Source organism: Tremella mesenterica (assembly GCF_000271645.1).
Source record: "Tremella mesenterica DSM 1558 unplaced genomic scaffold TREMEscaffold_21, whole genome shotgun sequence".
In the NCBI taxonomy this organism is placed as follows: Eukaryota; Fungi; Basidiomycota; class Tremellomycetes; order Tremellales; family Tremellaceae; genus Tremella; species Tremella mesenterica.
In genome coordinates this window covers 183860-205914 of record NW_006711245.1, presented here as the reverse complement: position 1 = coordinate 205914, position 22055 = coordinate 183860, and the positions used below count along the sequence as shown (strand labels likewise).

Below are 22055 nucleotides of genomic sequence, written 5' to 3'. Positions count from 1 at the left end.
CCCGTCTAACTACACATCCCCATCAGATACCTGAAACGCTTACGAGTGCCAGTTTTGGAATCTCACTACAAGCCGTTTCGCTGTAGACCGTACGGTCAAGTGGAGAGTCTCGCTGTGTCCAACCTCACATTTAAGCCCACCCACCCCGAGGTCCCCGACTGCGTGACACGCTGGCCAAACCATTATCTCACTCGCCAACTGCCAAGCCAGCAAACATAATAACCCCTCAAGACTTTTGCCCTCGTATTCCAGATCCCGCGATGCTCGACGCGCATCGGAGATTTCGATAAACTTGATATTCAGGGTTTCTTACCGACAACTTCCGCCCGCTACTTCTTCCCGTGGTCCGAGGCGCGTTCCTGCCATTTATTCGATATACCTCATCCGGTCGACTCGCCATCCGGTACGTGCCAGGTACACGAAAGAATAATTCTTGAAAGTACCTGATGGCTGGTGAACAAAGTCAGACGCGTTATACGTGCAAAAGTCTTTTCTTTTCAAAAGATGCATGTATTCTTTTTCCTTTTCGTATTTCGACATTCAACTCTTTCTCGACCAACCGTTCATCTTCTTGACATTCCTCTTTGAATTCTTGAGCCAGGTGCTCGTTAGCCTCGACGGCGTAAATCACACTCCTTGACCTGGTGTCTTTCGAACTAGAACTTGTCTTCTTTCGACGTATCTTCCACTGCCCCTGCCGTCGTCCGACTTTCTCGCGGCATTCGTGTTTTTGCGGATATCTTGTGTGTTTGGTGACTCGAAGAAGACATTGGGACTATCATGATCCCTCTCACCAAACTAGGTTTAGTAGTGACGGCCGCTCTGGCGTTGAACGCGGAGAGCAAACCTCTCGCCCCTCCTGGTCATCACGCTGCTCCCGGGGTAGCCAATTTGCTGGCTGGTTCCAAGCGAGGTATACATGCTTTGATAGCGAGGTATTATGGTACTTCTCATGGTCTGGTGAGTGGACATCTTGCGCTATTCCTTCTCACTCGCCTCTCACCATCACTCCTATCCCGGCTTGTTATCTACTTTGTCTCTTGGTCTAGCAAGGACTCGTCCTTCGTTCTTCCCTCGCCTTCTCCCCGTCCATCCCTTTCCCCCCTCCATCTTCTATCTAATCGGCCTTTTCAAACCGTGGTGTTGATTATGAAGTGTTGTGGAGCGGCCTAGACCGTCTCGTCTCCTACTAAACTTCGAGCTAACTCCCAGGCAAAACCTCCCCCTTTACCCAACAAACGTGACACTTCCTTTCCACCCGGATGGAGCTACCAAGCCTGCGTTGACGAATCATGGGACGAACGACTCCTTCAAGGATTCTCATTTTCATCATCCGTCCTCACACCTCTTCAATGTATGACCGAATGTGGTAAACGTAATTTCACCTACGCCGGTACTGAATACGGTGACGAATGTTACTGCGGTAACGAATTCATCGGTTCTGGTGGAATACCTGGTGAAGATAGTGCATGTAATTTACCATGTTGGGGTGATAAAGATGAAACTTGTGGAAACGCATGGTTTTTAACTTTATATCAATATAATTCTTCTGGTTTAGTAACTACTTGTACAACTTATCCTTCATCTGGATCCGATTCAAACTCTACGACGATCAGTGATCCTACTGGAATCACCAACACTTCTTCTAATTCTTCCATCACTTCCACCCCGACTTCCATTTTCACCACTGCGACAACGACTTCAATCGGAGGAGCAAGTACTACGGGAATGTATGAAGATACGATCGATTCTTCCGAATGGTACGCTTTAGGTTGTGCGTTAGATGGGGATAACAGGATTATATCGGATTATATCCTTACAGGTCAAACAAACCTCACGGTCGATTCTTGTCTCACAACATGTGAAGATAAAGGTTTCACTTACGCGGGTGTTGAATTTGGAGAAGAATGTTATTGTGGAAATAAGCTACCAACTTCTTTGAATTATAAAGATGGAGGATGTACCGTGGTGTGCACTGGAAACTCGGGAGAGATGTGTGGAGGAGAATGGACTTTGGATTTATACGAATTAGTTTCAGGTTCGACTTCTTGTAATTCGACACCTTCAGCGACCACTTCTTTACAAGCTGGTGGGGCATGGGCTGTACCTACTGGATATTCCACTACCTCCACTTCATCTTCGTCTTCTACAACATCAACCTTTGCAACCGGAACCTCTGTGGTATCTTCCACCACGGAAGTCTCTACCGGAACAACTACCTCCCTTTCCACCGGCACGGGCACTGGCACGGGCACTGGCAGCTCCCCCACCACAGTTCCAAGTTCTTCCACCACTCACCAAGTATGGGCACATCACATGGTCGGTAACACATACCCCTACACTGAATCATCTTGGTCATCCGACATTCAATCCGCTTCTTCTTCCGGTATCGACGGGTTCGCTCTCAACATGGGATCCGATTCATGGCAACCATCTCGAGTTTCAGATGCTTACTCCGCCGCTGAATCTTTCGGAAACTTTAAAATGTTCTTATCACTCGATATGACTTCTTTACCATGTTCATCAATTTCCGACGCATCTAACCTGGTTTCTCTCGTCAAACAATTCGCTTCAAGTTCAGCTCAAGCCACACACGAAGGTAAAGTTTTAGTATCCACTTTCGCAGGATCTGATTGTACTTTCGGAGGAGGAGATTGGATGACATCATTCGTTCAACCATTAAAATCATCAGGTGTTGAAATATTCTTCGTACCTTCTTTATTCGTTCCGATATCAACATTCGCTTCTGAAACATATATGGATGGAGAACTTAATTGGAATTCAGCATGGCCAATGGGTGACGTCGATCTTTCCGTTTCAAACACCGATTCGGAATATATCACAGCTTTAGGTGTAAAAGAATATATGCCAGCTATATCACCTTTCTTTTACACACATTTCGGTTCGAACAGTTGGAATAAAAATTGGTTATACCGTTCAGATGATTGGTTATATTGCGAAAGATGGGAACAAGTCATTTCTTTACGTGATAAAGTTTCAATGACCGAATTACTCACTTGGAACGATTATGGTGAATCTTCTTATATAGGTCCTATTGAAGGTGCTCTACCATCAGGATCGGAAGTTTGGGTAGATGGATTCGATCATACGGCTTTATCAAGTCTAACCAAATATTATTCGACAGCTTTCAAAACAGGTCAATATCCGGATATATCACAAGATGAAATCATACTTTGGTCTAGACCTCATCCACATGATGCTACGGCTACTGGAGATGGGGTTGGGAGACCTGAAGGATGGCAAAATACGGAAGATTATTTATACGCTGTTGTTCTTGCTACAGAAGCTGGACAAGCGAGTTTAACTTCTGGAAGTCAAACCACAAGTTTCGACGTGAAGAAAGGTTTGAACAAATTAAAAGTCGTTTCGAACCAAGGAGGGATAGGCGGAAGTTTGTCAAGGAATGGAAAGACAGTGGTGGATTATACTGCTCAAGGGTTTACTTATACCTCTAGCCCACAGACGTATAATTATAACTATTTCGTCGGATCGAGCTAGGAAAATGGAGGGGAATCGTAAGATGACGGGATGACTGGAATCCCTTGGGTCGCTACTTGATTGGATTTGTCACATCTCTCATCCATCACCTTCATCTTGTCAAAGCTCTCTGATGAAACAGGATTTTTGTTTAGATCTCATACGTGCTGGCGCGGACATTTGATATCTCACACTCCTTCTCTACATACTTCACCTTTTCGTTTCTCCTTCATGTCTTTCAAGTTGGGTTCATGCATTTATGGCAATTTTATAAAATTCCTTTAGCTCGTTGTATCAGTATCATTCTTTCCCTGCCAGCTTCCGCGTTCACATGATGCACGAGGTTAAAATGAGCGAGCAAGCGACCACAAATGACCTTTCCGTGTGGACCACTTTCTTCACCTGATTTCTTCCTACAACTGTTTGACCTTGCCTCTGCCTCTTCAGGGGTTATTCGTCAGTCGGAGAAAGACGGGGAAGAAAAACTATCGCATACATACATGCTGAATGAGACAACCATGTGATAAGAGATACAACAATGGCAATTGTGTGCATGTCGACCGGTCGCTCAATGACAATTCTCCCTCGTCCAAAGTACCAAACCCTTGATTTCTTCCCACTGCTTTTCCCTCAATTTGACCTCTTCGGATGATCCTGAACCGGCGTGAACCTCACAGGCGTCAACGAACGATTTGGCGGTGGTGATGGAAGGTATTAAAGGGTGTGAGACGCGGGACCACCAACTGAGTGTAAGCGAACTCTTACCCTCATTGCCTCATTACTTCTGACTGCATGTTATGCAAGTGCATTTGTGTCTGGCTGGGAATGAAGGCTTCAGCAGCTGACGGTCTGATTTTTGAACGGTCATCCGTGGATGAAGGGAAGGAAACGGTTCACAGATGAGGCTAACGACAGACATCTTTGAGGGAGGGGGAACAGTAAGAGTAATGGAATTTGATCGGAACGGATACACAGAGAATGTAATTGAAGATCGTATAGTTCGGGAAGGAGGACAGTGGATTGGGAGAGACGTGTCCAACTGACTATTTAGAGTTCCCATAATCACCTATTATCAATCCTCAGCATCATGGTAAAATCGCGTTACTCACCTTCTCTTCTGTGCAATGTAGCATGTAACAAATCAGCCGTCGGGTCCTAATTTCACTCGTCAGCATCACGGTGTGGCAGACCCAACCAGTCTCCACCTCAACGATCGTCTCCGTCTCTCCTATGCCGCATTTCAACAACAACGCCACGATTCCGAGAGCAGATGGGAGAGAAGAATAGGAAATGATGAATGGGTAAAAGGAAAATACTCACACCCTCGTTATCCTGTGAGATCAGGTGACAGTTGTGTATATCGTCATTGGCCAGATGAAGAGCTGTGAGTCAGCAACCATCATCATCAATACGAGCGAGTCTTCCACAAAGGCCCGGATATGATAAACGAGGGTAATTTTACTCTTATTGCTGAAACTGATTTGACTGATTGATTGAATGAATGACAAGGTAGACTACCCGATATCACCCCTTCGATTCATTCTCCTTCATCTCATTCTCCTTCATCTCATTCTCTTATATTTTAGGATCGGAATAGACGATAGGTTGCGGACCACGTTGGATGGAGAAGACGTGAGGAGAGTGAACCGGGATCACTCACCAGCAATGACAAATCTATGCTCTTTCAACCCCTTGATCTTACCCGTCAAACCATCGCTCCACACCTTGTCGCCCGGCTCGAGAGGAGGGAGATCCCTCTTGAACAACACCAGTACGATCTCGTCCGTCGTCGACATGACTCGCCTCGGGGGTGCACCAAGGTAGTTCGATACTGCTTGTGAACGTGGGCTATGCAGTCTGATGATTGTCTGTAGCAGGTTGATACAAGTGTGTGTTGTTATAACATGTTTACATATGTATGTGGAAAGTCGTGTGTCATAGTGTGATGATGAATGTGGCAGTGTGGCGATTAGGTGGTTAATCATGTAACACACACCCAGCCCTAGCAAGTACCAGGTAGCTACTATCAATTTATATCTTCCCTACCAATTTGACCATTGACACACACCTAAGACAGTACTCATACATCAGCATCAGCAAGCAGGGTGAACGTTTGCGCATACATTATTCACCACATCCATCTGGATAACCTTGCCCCCACGTGACTCCCAACCAAATATGAACCCAAACTTTATACATCACAACCCGGCTACACTACAATGACTAACACAAAGCAGGTGAAAAACCTCTTGCGGGTTGAAACCTACGCAGAGGAAAACCCATTCCGCGCAAGCTGCAGTGACTTGAATATGGACCCATCCTGATTTCAACCATACTCTTTAGCGTGTGATGTCCGTCATGTCATGGATCTTACTCCTCAGCGTCATCACACAGTGAAGGTCAATCGAGAGATGATCTTGCCGGTTTCGTGAGGATTGGCACTTTGACTGGCATGTAAACTGACAGTTCCATCAAGGCCGTGACCCTCAAGCTGGACAAGAACCTCAATGGATGGCAGGCCCCCCTGAAATCCAGGCGGTAAGAGATGACGAAGCGTTGTGATGCCTCGCACGTACAAAGAGATAACCTGCTGTGCCAGGACCGGGCGTGAACGAGTCCCCGACAACCATCGAACAAGTTCATTGGTGCATCGATCCTGCTCATCATCCCGTCTTGTTTTATCAAATGTAAGCTCTTGTGATGCCAGGTAGTCCTGCCAATTTTCCAATTCTCCCTTTACTACCTCCCGAAAGGCGTCATGTAAAACCGCGCCAGAGACCAACCTGATGGAGCGATGTGAGCCCGCGGTAGGGATCTCCAGGACCGGCACTGAGAGACCTCTGAGATAGTATCTCACCTCTTCAATGGATGCAGATATCATGGACACAGGGTCGCCGCTAAGTCTGAGCTGTGGAATTCGGGCCGAAGGTGACCGGACGTCACGCGGTCGGGTTCCGTCGACCACAGTGATTCGTCATGCTTGACCAGACGAGTTGTAGACGGTCATCATGGGCGTTTGAAACGGGTGTGACAGCGTGGCAGGGTCAGACATCCGTGTGGATATGGTGGTATTGAATGATGAGAGGCACTCTGTCCATGGCCAGGATGACCTTGAGGCAAGGTGTACGTGTTCTGCCAACTTGAGTGGCTGCTCCCTCCAAACAGTAACGAGGCTTACAGGGGGAGTGTTGTTGGGTGAAACAACAAAAGCTGACTGGGAGCTGGTGGTGGATTATAGACGAAATCGTAGACGGATCCCGATTCATCAGACTCCACCCCATCCAGGGGCGTATGTAGAGTATTTGTATGTAGAGGATATAAGAGCGTAAGTGGAGGACCTTGGGGTGTACGTGGAGGAGTATTCGAAAACCACGTCACCTCAAGAATCAGAAGGTGAAGGTCAAAAGCTCTCCCCCCCCTTCCAGGGAGGTACTAATATAATTCTTAGTGGTTCAACAGAGTAAATTTCGGAGACTTTGCTCCCCTCCGTGTCCCCAATGGCGCGGGTACCCGGCCAGAAACTACAATGGATGACCTATAGAAACAGAGACAGAAAAACCAATTGGGTATGCAAGAAAGCCATGCACTAGAGAGGAGTGTGATAAGAGATTCACACCTTATCCAAATTCTCAGTATCCACATTGGGTGTTCATACCAGTCGTCAATATCTCCTAATCGGCCGAAACCTTCACAACTGCCCTCATCGCCATGGTGGTGGTCGAGGTTCATTGGGACAATCTTGGCGATTCCGTATGTAGAGCTCTTGTCCTGATTGTCAAGATGAAGGCCAGGGGAAGCTTCTACGTGTTGAGGTTCATGTCATAGTGATAAGCAGTGTCTCATACTGATCATCTTCCCCCTATGATTGCTTGTCATTGTATTTTGACACGCCACGCTTTCCTTTGATCACCCCTTCCAACCTCCTCATCATGCCGTCAATACTCCTGTCTATCACTTCCTAAGGCATCTCTCTCCACATTTCCTGTGTGACTTTGAACAATTTTGCCTTGTTTGTGGGACACTTAGAAAGCGGCCCATTCTTCTGTTAAAAAGAATACAGGCAGTTTTGCATGGGATCGAGGGCAGGTGAGGAGGGGGTTTGAGAAACATAGTGAAATTGATGCATCTTTGCAAGGTACATTGCCAGCCACAATCCTAGTGCCACTGTAGGCTCACCACTTATGGTTGACATCAGTCCAAGCCACTTGTAAAGAGTTACAGGGTAACAACAATTTGGAGCAGGTTCCATCAGACTCTACGGAACAGGATGGAGAAGGAAGGATGCGGGAAGGCAGTGCTGCAGAAGGAGATTTTCCCCACGGGGTTTTGCTCCAAGTGTTTTCTCACCTGTTGGAGTGTGTACATAGATAATTGCAGCAGTCAGAAAATGGACTGTGGGTACCTGTTGATAGTCTATTGCACTATCACCAGAGGACCAACTGCTGATTGTTCAATGTCCTTCTTTGGCTGTATTGATTGCAGAGGAGCCACAGGCCATCATCTGGCACCAGAGATACTCAGAGTTCCATTGGACTCCATCAAAGTCAACCCAACCTGCAACCAAGCCATAGTGTCTCCAGCAGTTTACACTGACCTGTGCAGCTTTAGAGCTATGCAGTTTTGTACCTGTGCAGCTCTGAAAAGTCATGAGTTTGGCCCTGCACAATTCAACTCGTCCATTTCTGAAGGTGCACGTCTTCTGTGCAGACCTAACATCTGGTAATTTTGTGTGAGTCCGTATGAAACCATAGAAATTCTTGCAAAAAGCCTGAAATTGCCTGAGTTAGCAGTCACGGCTATACTGAATTTTGAAAGCCCACTTTCTCCTGTGTGCCCCCTTTTGAGGGATCACTTTCTCCTCTGTGCCCCCTTTTGAAGGATCACAAAGTTGCAACCATCTGAACAGGCAAGCGGTAACGCTGCTACAAAGAACCTTCACCTTGGTAGTGCAAGAACTCATCTCACATCTAAGTAGAAGCCTGCTAAACAAAAGGAGCTACCAGGGCTCTTACACCTCATTGAATTTGAGCTGGCTATCCCCAACTCTTAGCGTCTACCACCCTAACCCTAAGCCTGATCATGGGGGTGACCCTGGTGTCAAACATCACCTACTTGCCACCTAAGATAGTCTTTTTCCATGTTCCCACACTTGAAACACATCTGGGACACTTACCCCTGACCCCCTTTGGCTTAGTTTATTGTTCTTGATATCCATCAACAATCCCTATTGTTATCTCTTACACTCCCACACATGAAACACCTACCCCTGAACCCCTGTGCCCTTCACCTGTTGTTCCCCTTTGTGTTCACATGCTTGACACACTTACCCCTGGACTCCTGTGTCCTCTGGCTATTGTTCCTTGTCGCACCCATGAACCTGGAACAGTTACCCCTGGACCCCTGGGTCCTTTGCCTATTGTTCCGTAGTTTCACTTGTAAGGATTGCCAATTCTCTAGGAGAGAATTGCAAATATGTTTGACAGTTCTTCCGTAGCTTATTGTTGTAGTTTTGCAGTTCAGCCTGTTTTGCTGTGGATATAAACCCCCTCCAAACAGGTTGTTCCCCACCTATGAATCTCTTGTTGAATCTCATTCTCAACTTGTCAGTCCAATCAGATCCAGCCTGACATCTTACAGTTTTCTCAGTTCCCTCAGTACCCTCAGTCCCTTGTCACCCTCTGTATACTCCTGAAGCTCTACGAGCCAGAGACAAGTATTGGGTTACAGCCCCATCTCAGTCATCTTGCCTACCCATTGGGGATTAGATCCCGCCCGTGACAGTATTCATACCGGTCCATATCGTCCACCAACAGGCTTGGCTGAATTTGTTACTGATCAGATCCCCCTCTGTGAGTTGCCTCCACTATTGGACGGTACACTGGCCATCACCATGGATTGCTGTCACAATCGTCATTTCTTCTTCTCTACTGACTGACGGTCGACAAACCTCGGCTAACTACGTCGTCATGGGGTGTCGATGTCTCACTGAGGCTGGGTACTCGACGGGGAACAACGGCTAACTACGCCGTGGTGGTACGTCGAATGGTAAACAATAAGGTGATTGTCAATGAACTACAGCTAACTTCGCCGTGGTGCGTCGACCTGCTGAGTGGTAGCTCTCCTTAACTCGAAGGTGGTAGCTACTGAATATATCTCTTGCTACTGACAACAATCAAGGATCACTGAAGAAGTTCAGCGATCTGTAAACTATCTGTACTTCTCCTCTCTTCTCATAGAACGTCCCTCAACTCCTGCACAGCCTCACGCTCAGTCCCCTTCGATCAACTTCGCCGTACCTCACTGTATCCCCAATATCCTAATCCGCTCCCTTTGACTAACTTCGCCTAACTTCCCCTACTATGCTCTCCCTCGGTTTCCTTCTCCTAACTTCGCCGTAGTTCTCCGTTAGGCGTGGTTGTCGTGACAAATAATCCCTAGGTTCTCGTAACTTCGCCGTAGTTGGTGTCAGTGGTTCGGGGTGGTGGTGGATAGTGGTTCGGTGATGGTGAAAGGAGGGTGGGTGATGGTAGTTGTCAGGGATGTTTCAACATGGTTTGTGACAATTGCCCAGGTTCAAGTACTGCCTTGTCCCATATGTGTACCTTGAGTGTCTTAGTTCTGTTGTCACTGTTTATGCCTAGACACACCTGGATTGCACCTTACCATGGCCTTGGGGAGGTGTCTGTCATTGACTCTGGGGGAGTGTATCGGTCCAGCCTGATGTTGAATCCTTCCAAATCCAGTCTCTGGTTTGGGAGAGAGGACAGGAATGCTTCCAACTGCTTGGAAATTGCAGGTTTGAGTGTTGCAAGAAGCTGCTTTGGAGAGGCAAAGCTACCTATCCAGTTATTACGTCTAGTCTGTATAATCTCTTGCCATCTGACTTCTAATTCTTTTTTCAAGGCGTCCATTATGCTACCAGTTAGGTGAGATACTTTCAGCCATGCACCATCACTGCAGTCTCCAGCTCTGGGGCCTAGGTTAGTCCAATGATCGATCACAGCTGGGGGAATATAGATTACATGCTCGTTGGTAGAGCCGATAGTCGGCCCCGGGCTGTTTGTCCAGGGGTCATTATCAGAAGCACTCCCCCTTCTGAAGATATGCTTAACCAATAGTGGTGGCTGGAAAGATTCTTGTGTGACTCTAGCATGGTGCTGTTTTGATGTGAGAGACGTCAAGCTTCCTTGGTGAGAATATGTTTGTCCCTGGATTGTTTTGCTTATAATTAGGTGATAATACAGAGGGGGAAAAGAGCATGCATCAATTCTGCATGTCTCGATACTTATCACATTTGTCACAGTCGTCGTTTCTTCTTCTTTACTGACCGACAGTCGACAAACCTCGGCTAACTACGTCGTAGTGGGGCGTCAATGTCTCACTAGGACAGAGTACTCGTCGGGGAACTACAGCTAACTTCGTCGTAGTAATACGTCAAGTGGTAAATGGGAAGGTGATCGTCGATGAACTGCGGCTAACTTCGCCGTAGTGTGTCGAACTGCTCGGTGGTAGCTCTCCCTAACTCGATGGTCGTAGCTACGGAATATATCTCTCGCTACTGACAACAATCAAGGATCGCTGAAGAAGTTCAGCGATCTGTAAACTATCTATACTTCCCCTCTCTTCTCATCGAACGTCCCTCAACTCCTGTACAGCCTCGCGCTCAGTCCTCTTCACTCAACTTCGTTGTACCTCGCCATATCCCCGATATCCTATTCCGCTCACCTCGACTAACTTCACCTAACTTCACCTAACTTCCCCTGCTCTGCTCTCCCTCGGTTCCCCTCCTCTAACTTCGCCGTAGTTCTCCGCTAGTCGGAGTTATCGTGACAAATACCCTCTAGGATCTCGTATCTTTGCCGTAGTCGGTCTCAGTGGTTCGGGTGGTGGTTGGTGATGGTGAAAGGAGGGTCGGTGATGGTGGTTGTCAGGGATGTTATGACATGGTTTGTGACAACATTCCACTCACACGCAGTAAACCAGAGACGATCGAATAGAGTTCAGAGGATAAGTTGAACGGAGAAATATTCGACGGAAGGGGTAATTATCTAACGGCGGTTCGGCCGTCCTGGCCCAATGTATTGGTTAACACTCCCCCACGGGACAATGCACGACTCTGCAGTAGTCCCGGACAATTTATGGATGGTGACGGCAAGGTTTTTGATGATGTAGAAGGTAGTAATGATGAAATGTTGAGTGTTATGTGTGTGGTAGTAGTGGTAGGTGAAATCGTGAAATGTATTTTCGTGGGGCCCCCTGCGGGGCTCTGCTCTAACACGTGGCTACCACTCACTACTGACGACTCACTCTTCTCTATCTTTCCTTTTACTTCATCACTTTTACCTCCAATAAACGGTATGTCCACCTTTCGTCTTTCTCCACTTTTATCACCCATCTCTGACTGTCTGAATTCCCTTCTATCCTGTCTACTTTTTAAAACTTCTGGTTTAGTAGTAGACTCACGAGAATCTATGAATTTCCTTCGTGTCCCTGGCTGGCGATATCTATTTTTATTAGCAGCAACTGTCTCTTCATCATGGCTCAAGTTCCTGCCTCCGTTCTTGCTACCATTGCTACTCCTTCGGTCCCCGGACCGTTCGATCGTCCTGCTCTTCGGTTACTTCCCAGCAATCCTCCCGACTGTAAGTCCGTCTGTCATAACGTGAGCTTTATTGATTTTGAGATCTTTCTCAGAAGGTGACGTTCGAACTGGGAATTTTGAAATCGAACCTTGATAAACATGTCCTTTTGATAGGAAACACTCTTATGAAAGATGGGGGAACACATGAGAAGGTACAGGAAATCGTTGATTCTGTTGATTCTCTCCATAAGAAACTCGAGGCTGTCCTGGGTGGATATAAAGTCGCTGGCTATGAGCCAAAGTTTCCTGTGTTCGTGGATTTGACGATGGAGGTTGAGTAGGGCCCCTCCTATGTATCATCTTATCCCTTCTCATTCTATCCTTCTCTCTCATTTCTCTAACAACTCTAGGTTCTACCGGTGGCTTCTGACCTATCTTAGAATTACTCACATTCATAGGTATACCTGAAAAGTTTTCGTGGCTCACGAGAACTTTTCCTTCGGTGGTCTCTTTTTCTTCGGTGGGTTTCTCTGAAGTTCCTTCTACCCATACTTCTTTTTCTAATACCACTTCGTTCTCTGTACCACCTGTTAGATCCCCTAGATCTTCGAAATCAGAATAATCGTAATCAATGATTTCATCATCATCTAATGTCACGTATACTGAACCAATGTTTTTCTTCTTTGGTGGTTCTACACGTATCGCTGACATATTCACCAAATGTACTGGTCCACCTAAAGCCTTCGTGAGTACATCTGCTCTCTGAGAGACAGTGCTGACATATTCTAGTTCAATAACTTTATTACTGACTAGATATCGAAGAGCATGATGTCGAATATCAATATGCTTTGTGCACTGGTGAGTACCAGGTTTTCTCTCTAGTGATATCGATCCTTGATTATCACAATTCAAGACAGTAGGATTTAGCTGATTGTAGCCTATCTTCCTCAGTAATCCTCTCAACCACAGAGCTTCCTTCGCTGCTTCAGCCATCGCGATGTATTCTGCTTTGACGGTCGACGACGATACTGTAGCTTGTCTTTTTGAACTCCATGTTATCGGTGAGTTGTTCATCATAAAGATCCGACCTGTTGTTGATCGTCGTGTGTCTTTACATCCTGCCCAATCAGCATCAACCCATCCTGCTAGATTGCTAGCCTCGCCACCAAGACGGATACCATGTAAACGAGTGGACCGAAGGTAGGTAATTACCATTATTCCTTCCTCCCACACTTTCTTCGTCGGTTTGGTGAGGTACCTAGCAAGGTATGAGGCTGCATATGATATATCTGGTCGAGTACATGTGGCTAACCACTGTAGACATCCTATCAACTCTTGAAATGGTCAAATTTCACTCTCCACTTCCGACATCGATGGACTTTTTGCAGTAAGGGGTAATGGTGTTTTTCGGTCTCGATGTAAGTTGTTTTCAGGGAACTTCTGAACTATCTTATCGATATACGCTGGTTGGTTTAACCATATCGTCTTTTCTTCTGTGTTCCTTGTTACCTTCATACCCAGAATGGTACTTATCTCCCCCAGGTCGGTTATTATCCACCTTTTCCCTAGCCCATCGAAAATTTCCTTTGGTTCTTCCTTCGATTTTGTGGCTAATACTAGATCATCGACATAGGCTAGCAGTATTGCTGCTCCCTTTCCTTCAATTTTCCCTTCTGGTCTATAGTAAAGACCCCAATCTGACTCGATTCTTGAAAAACCTAGGTCAGATAATCCTTCCCCGAGTTCTACCATGTTCTACCCGATTGCTTTAAACCGTAAAGAGACTTTATTAACTTCAAGGTATTACATCCAGGTTTTGGTTTTATTCCCTTGGGATACTTCATGTAAATTTCAACATCGAGTTTACCATTTGAATACGCCCCTTTGACATCGGCCTGATGAATTTCGAGATCTTCGGTGGCCGCTATAGTCAGAAGTATTCGCAACGACCCCGATCTACCTACAGGTGCAAATGTTTCTTCGTAGTCGACACCTGGTATCCGTGAGAATCCTTGAGCTACTAGTCTGGATTTGTACTTTAGTGGATTTCCTCAGAATCTGTCTTCACTTTGAATACCCATTTACATCCAATGGCTTTACGACCTGGTGGAAGTACCGTTTCCACCCATGTATCCTTAGATTCTATGTTGGATATTTCTTTCTCCATGGATTCCAGCCATTTTTCACCATCTGGGCCGTTTACTGCTTCTTCAGGGGAGACAGGATCAATGAGAGAAGTGTCGCTTTCAATACCTGCGATAGAGGCGAGTGCGACTAACCTATTAGGCTCGCGACCAAATTCTAGGAACGAGTCTGTTAGGCCCGCAAAACGGTGGGGGGGTCAAATAATTCGTCCGTGACGTGTCATCACGATCCCCTCGTCCCCATCATTTCTTCCTTCCTCATCATTTCCTTCATTTTTGACGATATCGTTCTTGTAGATCCAATTTCCTCCCCAGATGCCCTGTCCACGTCGTCTTTCAGTAGGTTGTGGACTTGTATTAGGTGAGTTGTCTCTATCGACATCATTTCCTTGTTCATTATTGATGTTTCCCTGTTCGCCACTTTCTGAGCGGTCGTCAGGGAAAATTTCTTCGTTGACGACGGGGTCTAGGCCTACTTCGATGGCGTCAAGAGGGGTTTGGATGACATCTGGCGACTCTCTAGTAGCCACCATTCGTCCTGTCAAGAGACGAACGTCTCGTGAGTGTTTGATTCGTCCCGATCCGTCCATTCTAACCATCCAACCGCTCACACCTTCATCTTGACCTAGTATAATGGCTGACGAACCCCTAGGTATCGTGAAGTTCGACTTCAGCTTTGTCTCCCTTGGTATCTGAATGAAACATCGTTCACCAAAAATCTCCACATGCTATCTAAGTTTGTGTCTCTTCCTGTGAGTGATGTCCAACCTGATTTACCACTGACACCAATCGATGTTTTCATACTTATAATGGCGGCGTATCTGACAGTGTAGGACCAACATTCGTTCGGTAGTCCTGAGTCAAACAACATCGTTGATACCATCCCCTTCAATGTACGTATCATCCTTTCCGCCACTCCATTTAATTCTGGTGTGTATCTTGGTGTGATGTAGTGGTTGATCCCCGCTGATAGGTAAAATTCCCTCATATTGAGACTATCCAATTCACCTCCCCCATAAGAACCTAATCACCCTCACCCTTTCACCAAGCTGTTTCTCCAATTTGAATATACACTGTCGAACGACACCAGACGCTTCGTTCTTCGTCGTTATTGGAATAGCGAATACAATTCGACTCACCCTCTCCACACCACCGAAGAAATATCGTTCACCTTTTATCGCCGGACCGAACGGGCCAGTAATATCGACATCCATTCCTACTCCTTCACCATCTCCTTTCAACATTGGTGCTTCTTTATTCTTCGGTAGACGTGTTATCTTGGCCTGCATACAGGCGGGACATTTATCAGTCGTAAAGGGATTGTTCTTGTAAGTGTCCCAATCCTTCTTCAATAGTCCCTGTCTACCTAGATTCTTTAGTTTGTCTACACCTATATGTCCGAGTCGCTGATGCTCAGATTCAAGTGGTGAAGTCGCCTTCGGTGTCGATATCACGATCATCGCGGCAGACATTGCTCTGCCGAATCGTACCGACCACAGTGAGTCATGTTTCCTCAAACCTAGTTTCTCTTTACCTTTACCTATCCATCCACCACCGTTGCTTAGATTCGCCTTCCATCCCCATGAGAGTAACTTTGAAAGGGAGAGAAGACTTATCTTCGCTGTGGGGACGTGATGTACGTCTTTCAGTACCATCTTTTGTCCTGAATCTAGTTCGAGATTAATGTCACCTGTTTCCCAAGCCGTCATTGACTTACCAGATGCTAGTCCGAACACTCTCGGTTCTACTGGTCTTTTAATATTGGTCATTATCGACCTGTGAGGAGTTATGTGGTGAGTAGCACCACTATCCACTACCCAAGTGGGGATTACACGAGTGTGGCTAACATCATTAGACTCTGTAGCCAACCCCACCCACTCATTATCCTCAACCCTCGGGTTTTCAATTTCTTCGGGCCATACAATATTACTCATGTGCCCTTCGTCATCATCGAACCATGATTCTGTTGACATGGCCATCCCGGCCCACGCCTGATGTTCACCATCCAATGACGAATACATCAAGGAGGTTTTGGAGTTATCCTTAGACTGGTTCTCATTGTTCGAGACCATATGTCCTTTCTTATTATTCTTATTATTCCTCCATTTCCTTTTACCTCCATCCTTTCCATCTGCGTTTTCTTTCCTGTTCGTATCCTCTCTTTTAGGTTTACGACAGTACTTTGCTAGATGTCCTATAGTGTCACAATTATAACACTTTCTGATTTCTTTTCTGGGCTGATGTCATGAACTCAGAGTGGCTCTGCCACACTGCCACAGTTGAACACATGCAAGATGCATGATGTGGGTTTTGTTATCACTCAGGCACCATCTCCACATACCTCCACCTTCCTGAAGTAGTAATTGCAGTGCATGCTTAATCAGCATTGCAAACCACCACATGCCTCCACATGCCTCCACCTTCCTGAAGTAGTAATTGTAGTGCATGCTTAATCAGCATTGCAAATCACCATAGCAGTATTGCCAATCCCCAACCAAGGATTGCAAATAAGGACTCAAGAATTGCCAATAGGACTTAGGGATTGCAAATACTAGTTTATCAGTTTAGTCAGATTGCAAATTGTGGTTTAGCAGTTTAGTCAGTTTGAAGGGTATAAAAGGAGCACATCTCCCCCCTCTTTCTTCAGCAATGTATCTTCATCTTGAAGTTGAACTTCATCTTTGAAAGTCACCTAGTTGGTTCTAACCCAACACCTCAGTACCCTCAGTACCTAAGGCAGTCATCAAGCTCTAGGAGCCAGAGACTAAAACCCTTCAGTACCCAAGGCAGTACTTTGCTACCGCAGTCTACCCGCAGGCGTGACAGCTGACCATCAGAGATATTATCTCGGTTCACCCTCATTCCTTTATCCTTCTCGGCCAACATCGTGAATCCCTTTCTATTGGTCCTACCAACAGGGCGCGCCTTATGTCTCGCCGTCTCTGCGTTAAAGATCGTCAAGACCTTGTCCCAGGTTCTGTCCCTTTTGTATTCAGACTTTAGTTCCATGTGGATGATCCTGTAGGACGGTGCTAGGATGGTATTGAGGAATAGACCTGCTCGTTCCTGTGAGTCAAAGTTCAGTCCAACCAACTCCGCTTCAGCCATCGTCTTCAAGAACTCCTCCACATGCTTAGCCATTTCTTCGGCCGTCGCATCGTCCCTTAAGTCATAGCCAAACAACGCTTGACGGACGTTTCTCTGGTTCTCGATCGTGGCTGTCACATGTAGGGTCAAGCAGTAACTCCACATTTCTCTAGCTGACATCTTCTCAGATAAATCAAGCATTACAGCATCCAACACTGCTCCCTTGATCATCCCCTGTGCTTTATTCTCCCTCGCTTGCCACTTTTCCCATTCCTTCAACTCTTCTCCAGTGATCCTCCTACCAATCACTTGCCCTTTGACGGGTGTCGTAGGAGGTACTGATCCCGCCCTCTCGGCTGCCGGTCTAACCCCTACTCGACCAGCTTCGGTATCATTACCCGTGACGATATTCCATGCGTCACCTATCTGTAGATACACCTCGATCGACTTCCTCCACTGAGCATACAATGCTGGATCGTGGGATAACTTGGGGAGATTCTCAAACAAAATCTTAGACGACACAGAGGCCATTATGAGAAGAGTAGAAATAGGAACTTGCCTTAGTTATACACAGAGGTACGTGACTTCCGACTGTTAATCTGTTTCGCTTATAATTAGGTGATAATACAGAGGGGAAAAAGAGCATGCATCAATTCTACATGTCTCTATACTTATCACATTCCACTCACATGCAGTAAACCAGAGACGATCGAATAGAGTTAAGAGGATAAGTTGAATGGAGAAATATTCGACAGAAGGGGTAATTATCTAACGGCGGTTCGGCCGTCCTGGCCCGATTCTATCGGCTAACATGGATGTCAAGTGTTTGTTGGGAACGATTAGTCTCATTCGTATGGTAGGAGGGTAAGGAAGTTGTGGAGTGTCCGGATGGGGAAGAAGCCAACGAAAATGGAACTACAGGAGGAAAGACGCGACCAGCATTTTCACTTGGACCATGCCTTGACGTAGCTCGGTCAGACATCGCATGGTGAGTGAGTCGGTACTGGTCAAGAATTTGGCTGGGAATAGTGTAGCGGATACTTGAATCAGGTGGGTTTTTTGGCATATGAGATGCCTCTCCTGGACTGTGACTCCCATCAATCAATTGTTCAGGAGGTACAGGTGATCGTTGGCCTGAATTGGGAGTCGGCGAGTAGATCACCACATAACTCAAAGGAATAATCGTAGCAACAGTGGCACCGACATGAACCACAAGACGGTCCGGATCTACTTTGAGGCACAAGGTGACTTACAGGGCAGTCAATATCATTCGCTGGCCTTGGATTTGATTATCCGCCAGCCACTGGATAAGGCTGTTCAGACATGTGATCCTGGTGTCTTCTACTTCCTCCTCTGCCTCGGGATTCAACGGAGTTATTGCCCCGCGCGTTTTACTCTCTAATATCAAGCCAAGTCGGATCCGGGCATTCTGTACAGGCCCATCTGGGTCAAAGTGGAAAAGTCAGGCCCCCCCCCCCCCCCCCCCCCCCCCCCCCGGTAAATACGGAGCTGTTGACATGAATCTTCTCCACTGCAAATACTCTGTGACCACATCTCCATGACAGGTCTATAGCCAATACTCCTCTGCAGTTCAATTTGAGGCCCGGCTACTACTCCTCCTGAGAAACGTACACGAGTTGCGATTCCTGGTGATTGATTGATGGGGTATGTTAGGTGACGGACGGAAGCCATGACGCTCCAAAGTGTCACGGGGCTTAGCGTGATGAATCGAAGATCCGTGCAACTTCAAAGTGTCATGGGTAAAGATCATGACACTTCGAAGCGTCACACTTTCCTGTCCATGACCGTGAGGAGAAATCATCTCCATTGATCCCCATCAACTTCTATGATACCAAACTGTGTCCAGGATATGAGGACAGCTGCTAGAAGAGCTTCATCCACTTGGGCTCAAAAATAAGCATGCATGCATTCCTCTATAGCGCCATAAAGCTTCACTTTTGTCCATCTCACACTGGGAGTAATGTCGGGATCTGACCCTGTTTGAAGGTCAAGAGGGGCAGTATCTGAGCGGTATAATGTGATAGAATGGGTACTCGTGGAGTCAGAAAAAAGGTGTTGGAGGAGGGAAGTTTCTTCCATGGGTCATGTCTTCCGTCTGTCACGGGTACCCCCGTGCTGCTTTGAAGCGTCACGTCTGCCGTCCGTCACCTAACAGGTACATTTCTTGAGAGTCTTCTTGCGTTGGAAGCAGTGGAACACTCCTCACATCTCCAAGCATCTCAAGTGTGTCTGTCTGATCAGAGTTGCCAATGGACGCGTGTGCGATGACTGGCCACATGTGGAGTTCGGGCGACGGGTCAGATTGCGTCGAGGCTAGGTGAGTGACTATTGTGTCAGGATCACGGGTTTATCAGAGATGTATTCAAATCAATTTTTCCCTTCTCCGCTTCACCATTCCGGTTATAAGTTTGCCCTGTTCTCCTTTTACCCCTAGTTGCCAATTCAGCATCACATTATACGTTTCCTACATCTCTGTGTCCCTCATCTATCTCCATCTTACCTCACTCATTTTCCTCATACTATCCTTCATCTTTACTCTATTGATTTTGGTATCACTCATATTCCTTTTTACTATATAGAAGCAGCCCATTTTTGGTAGGTGTCTTTGTAGTAACCGTATAGATCCGTGTGGATCATTCTCCTTCCTTCTACCATATTCCAACACATTCCACCACAATTTTCTTCTATCCCATTCCATGAGATTCCATACTTATTCATCTCGTAGGTAGTTTGTAGTTATAAACCCTTGTAGATAGAAGTATGCATCATCTTACCCTTCAAATGCCTTTCTACATTGGAGACGTTTTCTGTACCAATTGATCGCGTCTTACAGTCTTGTTGAATGTATCTGCTTGTTACTTAGCAAATCTTGTGCGACTCATTCTCATCAACTCATAGTCTCTTCAATCTACTGCAGCACTAGACTACATATGTACTACATCACTAGGTCCGTTCCCTACCAGGGAGGCCCTATGCCCCTTAACTCATTGACACAGACTAATTTCCATGTCTGGTCCCAACAGTGTTCTCAGTGACCTGGACACTCCTGAACACCCGCACCAAGAGCCCTGACCATCTGGTATATCCCCACCCTCCCGCCCTCGTCCCCCCAAGGTCAGTCCTGGTATGTCTGCAATCACAACCTTTTTGATCACAGCCGTGTCATGACTGTGCCAGAGGGGTCTGTGTGGCAACCTGCCAGTGGGATGTGCAGGTGATTGGGATTTGGCCACACACAGTTTCAGAATTTTCCCTATGGCCGCAAATAATCTCTCTTGGACTCGCAGGAAGCATACCTAGCAGGCAGAGACTGGCTTCTGCGTCTCACAGGCCCCAGAGGACTTGATGACCGGAACTCTGTTGTATCCTGTTCAGGTACATTATTGATGCTCTCCTGGTAATGAGAGTCAAGAAGGGCAAGGTGATGTTGCAATATTTCCAGCCCAGGCATGTGGGAAAGACCTGAGGCCGAGTCTCCCCCTTGTGTTGGTAGATAGGAGTCAAGATGTTCTGGTGGTTGATAGTTGGGGTCATCAAGAGACGATGTAGAAGTCGGGGTTATCTCTCCTCGGGTACTCCCACCACTTGCTGGGTCTGTCGCTGAGGGGGAGTGGGTCTGATCCGAACTTGGTTTATGTTTACACACGGATTGCAAATAGATCATTGTGTTGATGCTTGAGCCAACATGAACCACAAACCGATCCGGGTCATCTTTGGGAAGTATGGTGGCCCGTAAAGCGTTTACTACTAAAGGGTGCTCTTCATGAAAATTATCGGCCATCCATCGGATCAGATCATTGAGACATTGAACGCTGACATAATCTCTTAACTCCTCAGAAACCAGATTTAACGGTTCAATCACACGTGCCACCTTGTCGTCTAGTAAAAACGCCAAGTTTAGCCCTGTAGTTTTGTATAAACCATCGCCAGTAGGAACCCAAGTTTGAGGGGGATCACCTTCGATTACTGAGCCATTGATAAGGACAGTCTTCTTCTGCAAATACTCCCCAATTACGTTTGAACTACAGGTTCGATATTCATACCCGTCAATAGGTGGTACCGGGGACTCAAAAGATCTTGGTAGGGGAAGCTGGGGTAGAGCCAAGCGTCTTGGTTCCTCATCCGTGGTGTCTAACCCCCTAGGGTATGGAGGAGGCCATTGTGGGAGAAATTTGTATTGATCTTGATACTTACATAATAAACACACACCATCTGAGTGCGAACCATTTGAATACCCAAAGCTCCGGTACGGGTAGGGATGAAATTCACCCTCTCCATTCGATTGTTGTTCGTCGGATGTATTGTGATATGCGCTAGTCGGCATTTCAGGGGCCACAGAGTCACGGGGACTCGATGGGGTCACTCCGTCCATACCTAGTGGTTCGGCTACTACTACTTGAAATTGACAAGCGATACTAGTCTATCCTGCATATAAAGACAAGATATGAATCTGAGTTTGATTAAGAAGTATTCATCTAATATCCAACGGACATGTCGGTCTTGATTAATGATGAAGGGAAGAGAGAGAAAATAAGGGAAGGGAAGTCAAGGGAAGGGAAGTCAAGGGAAGGGAAGTCAAGGGAAGGGAAGTCAAGGGAAGGGAAGTCAAGGGAAGGGAAGATGAGGGAAGGGAAGGGAAGAGCAGAGAGGGGAAGGGGAAGGGAAGGGGAGGGAAGGGAGAGGGAAGGGGAGGAGGAAGGAAGAGGAACGGAAGGGGGAGGGAA

General features: G+C 46.6%; 3 protein-coding genes across 3 annotated transcripts; 1 reads left to right on the top strand and 2 right to left on the bottom strand.

Annotated features, from left to right (window-relative positions):
• The first annotated feature begins 512 nt into the window (after positions 1–512).
• On the top strand, positions 513–3777 carry TREMEDRAFT_74971 (uncharacterized protein). Its single transcript, XM_007008433.1, has 2 exons — positions 513–960; positions 1213–3777. The coding sequence occupies exons 1-2, from the start codon at positions 781–783 to the stop codon at positions 3517–3519; spliced, it is 2487 nt and encodes an 828-aa protein (XP_007008495.1). The 5' UTR covers positions 513–780; the 3' UTR covers positions 3520–3777.
• A 289-nt stretch (positions 3778–4066) lies between these two features.
• TREMEDRAFT_66382 (uncharacterized protein) lies at positions 4067–5294 on the bottom strand (the record flags this gene model as incomplete). The annotated part of the gene is made up of 5 exons (XM_007008432.1): positions 4067–4241; positions 4543–4564; positions 4608–4653; positions 4819–4880; positions 5159–5294. The coding sequence occupies 5 exons, from the start codon at positions 5292–5294 to the stop codon at positions 4067–4069; spliced, it is 441 nt and encodes a 146-aa protein (XP_007008494.1).
• A 15034-nt stretch (positions 5295–20328) lies between these two features.
• TREMEDRAFT_66380 (uncharacterized protein) lies at positions 20329–21609 on the bottom strand (the record flags this gene model as incomplete). Its single annotated transcript, XM_007008431.1, has 4 exons — positions 20329–20452; positions 20569–20627; positions 20660–21421; positions 21526–21609. 4 exons carry the CDS (start codon positions 21607–21609, stop codon positions 20329–20331), a joined length of 1029 nt encoding a protein of 342 aa, XP_007008493.1.
• Positions 21610–22055: the final 446 nt, after the last annotated feature.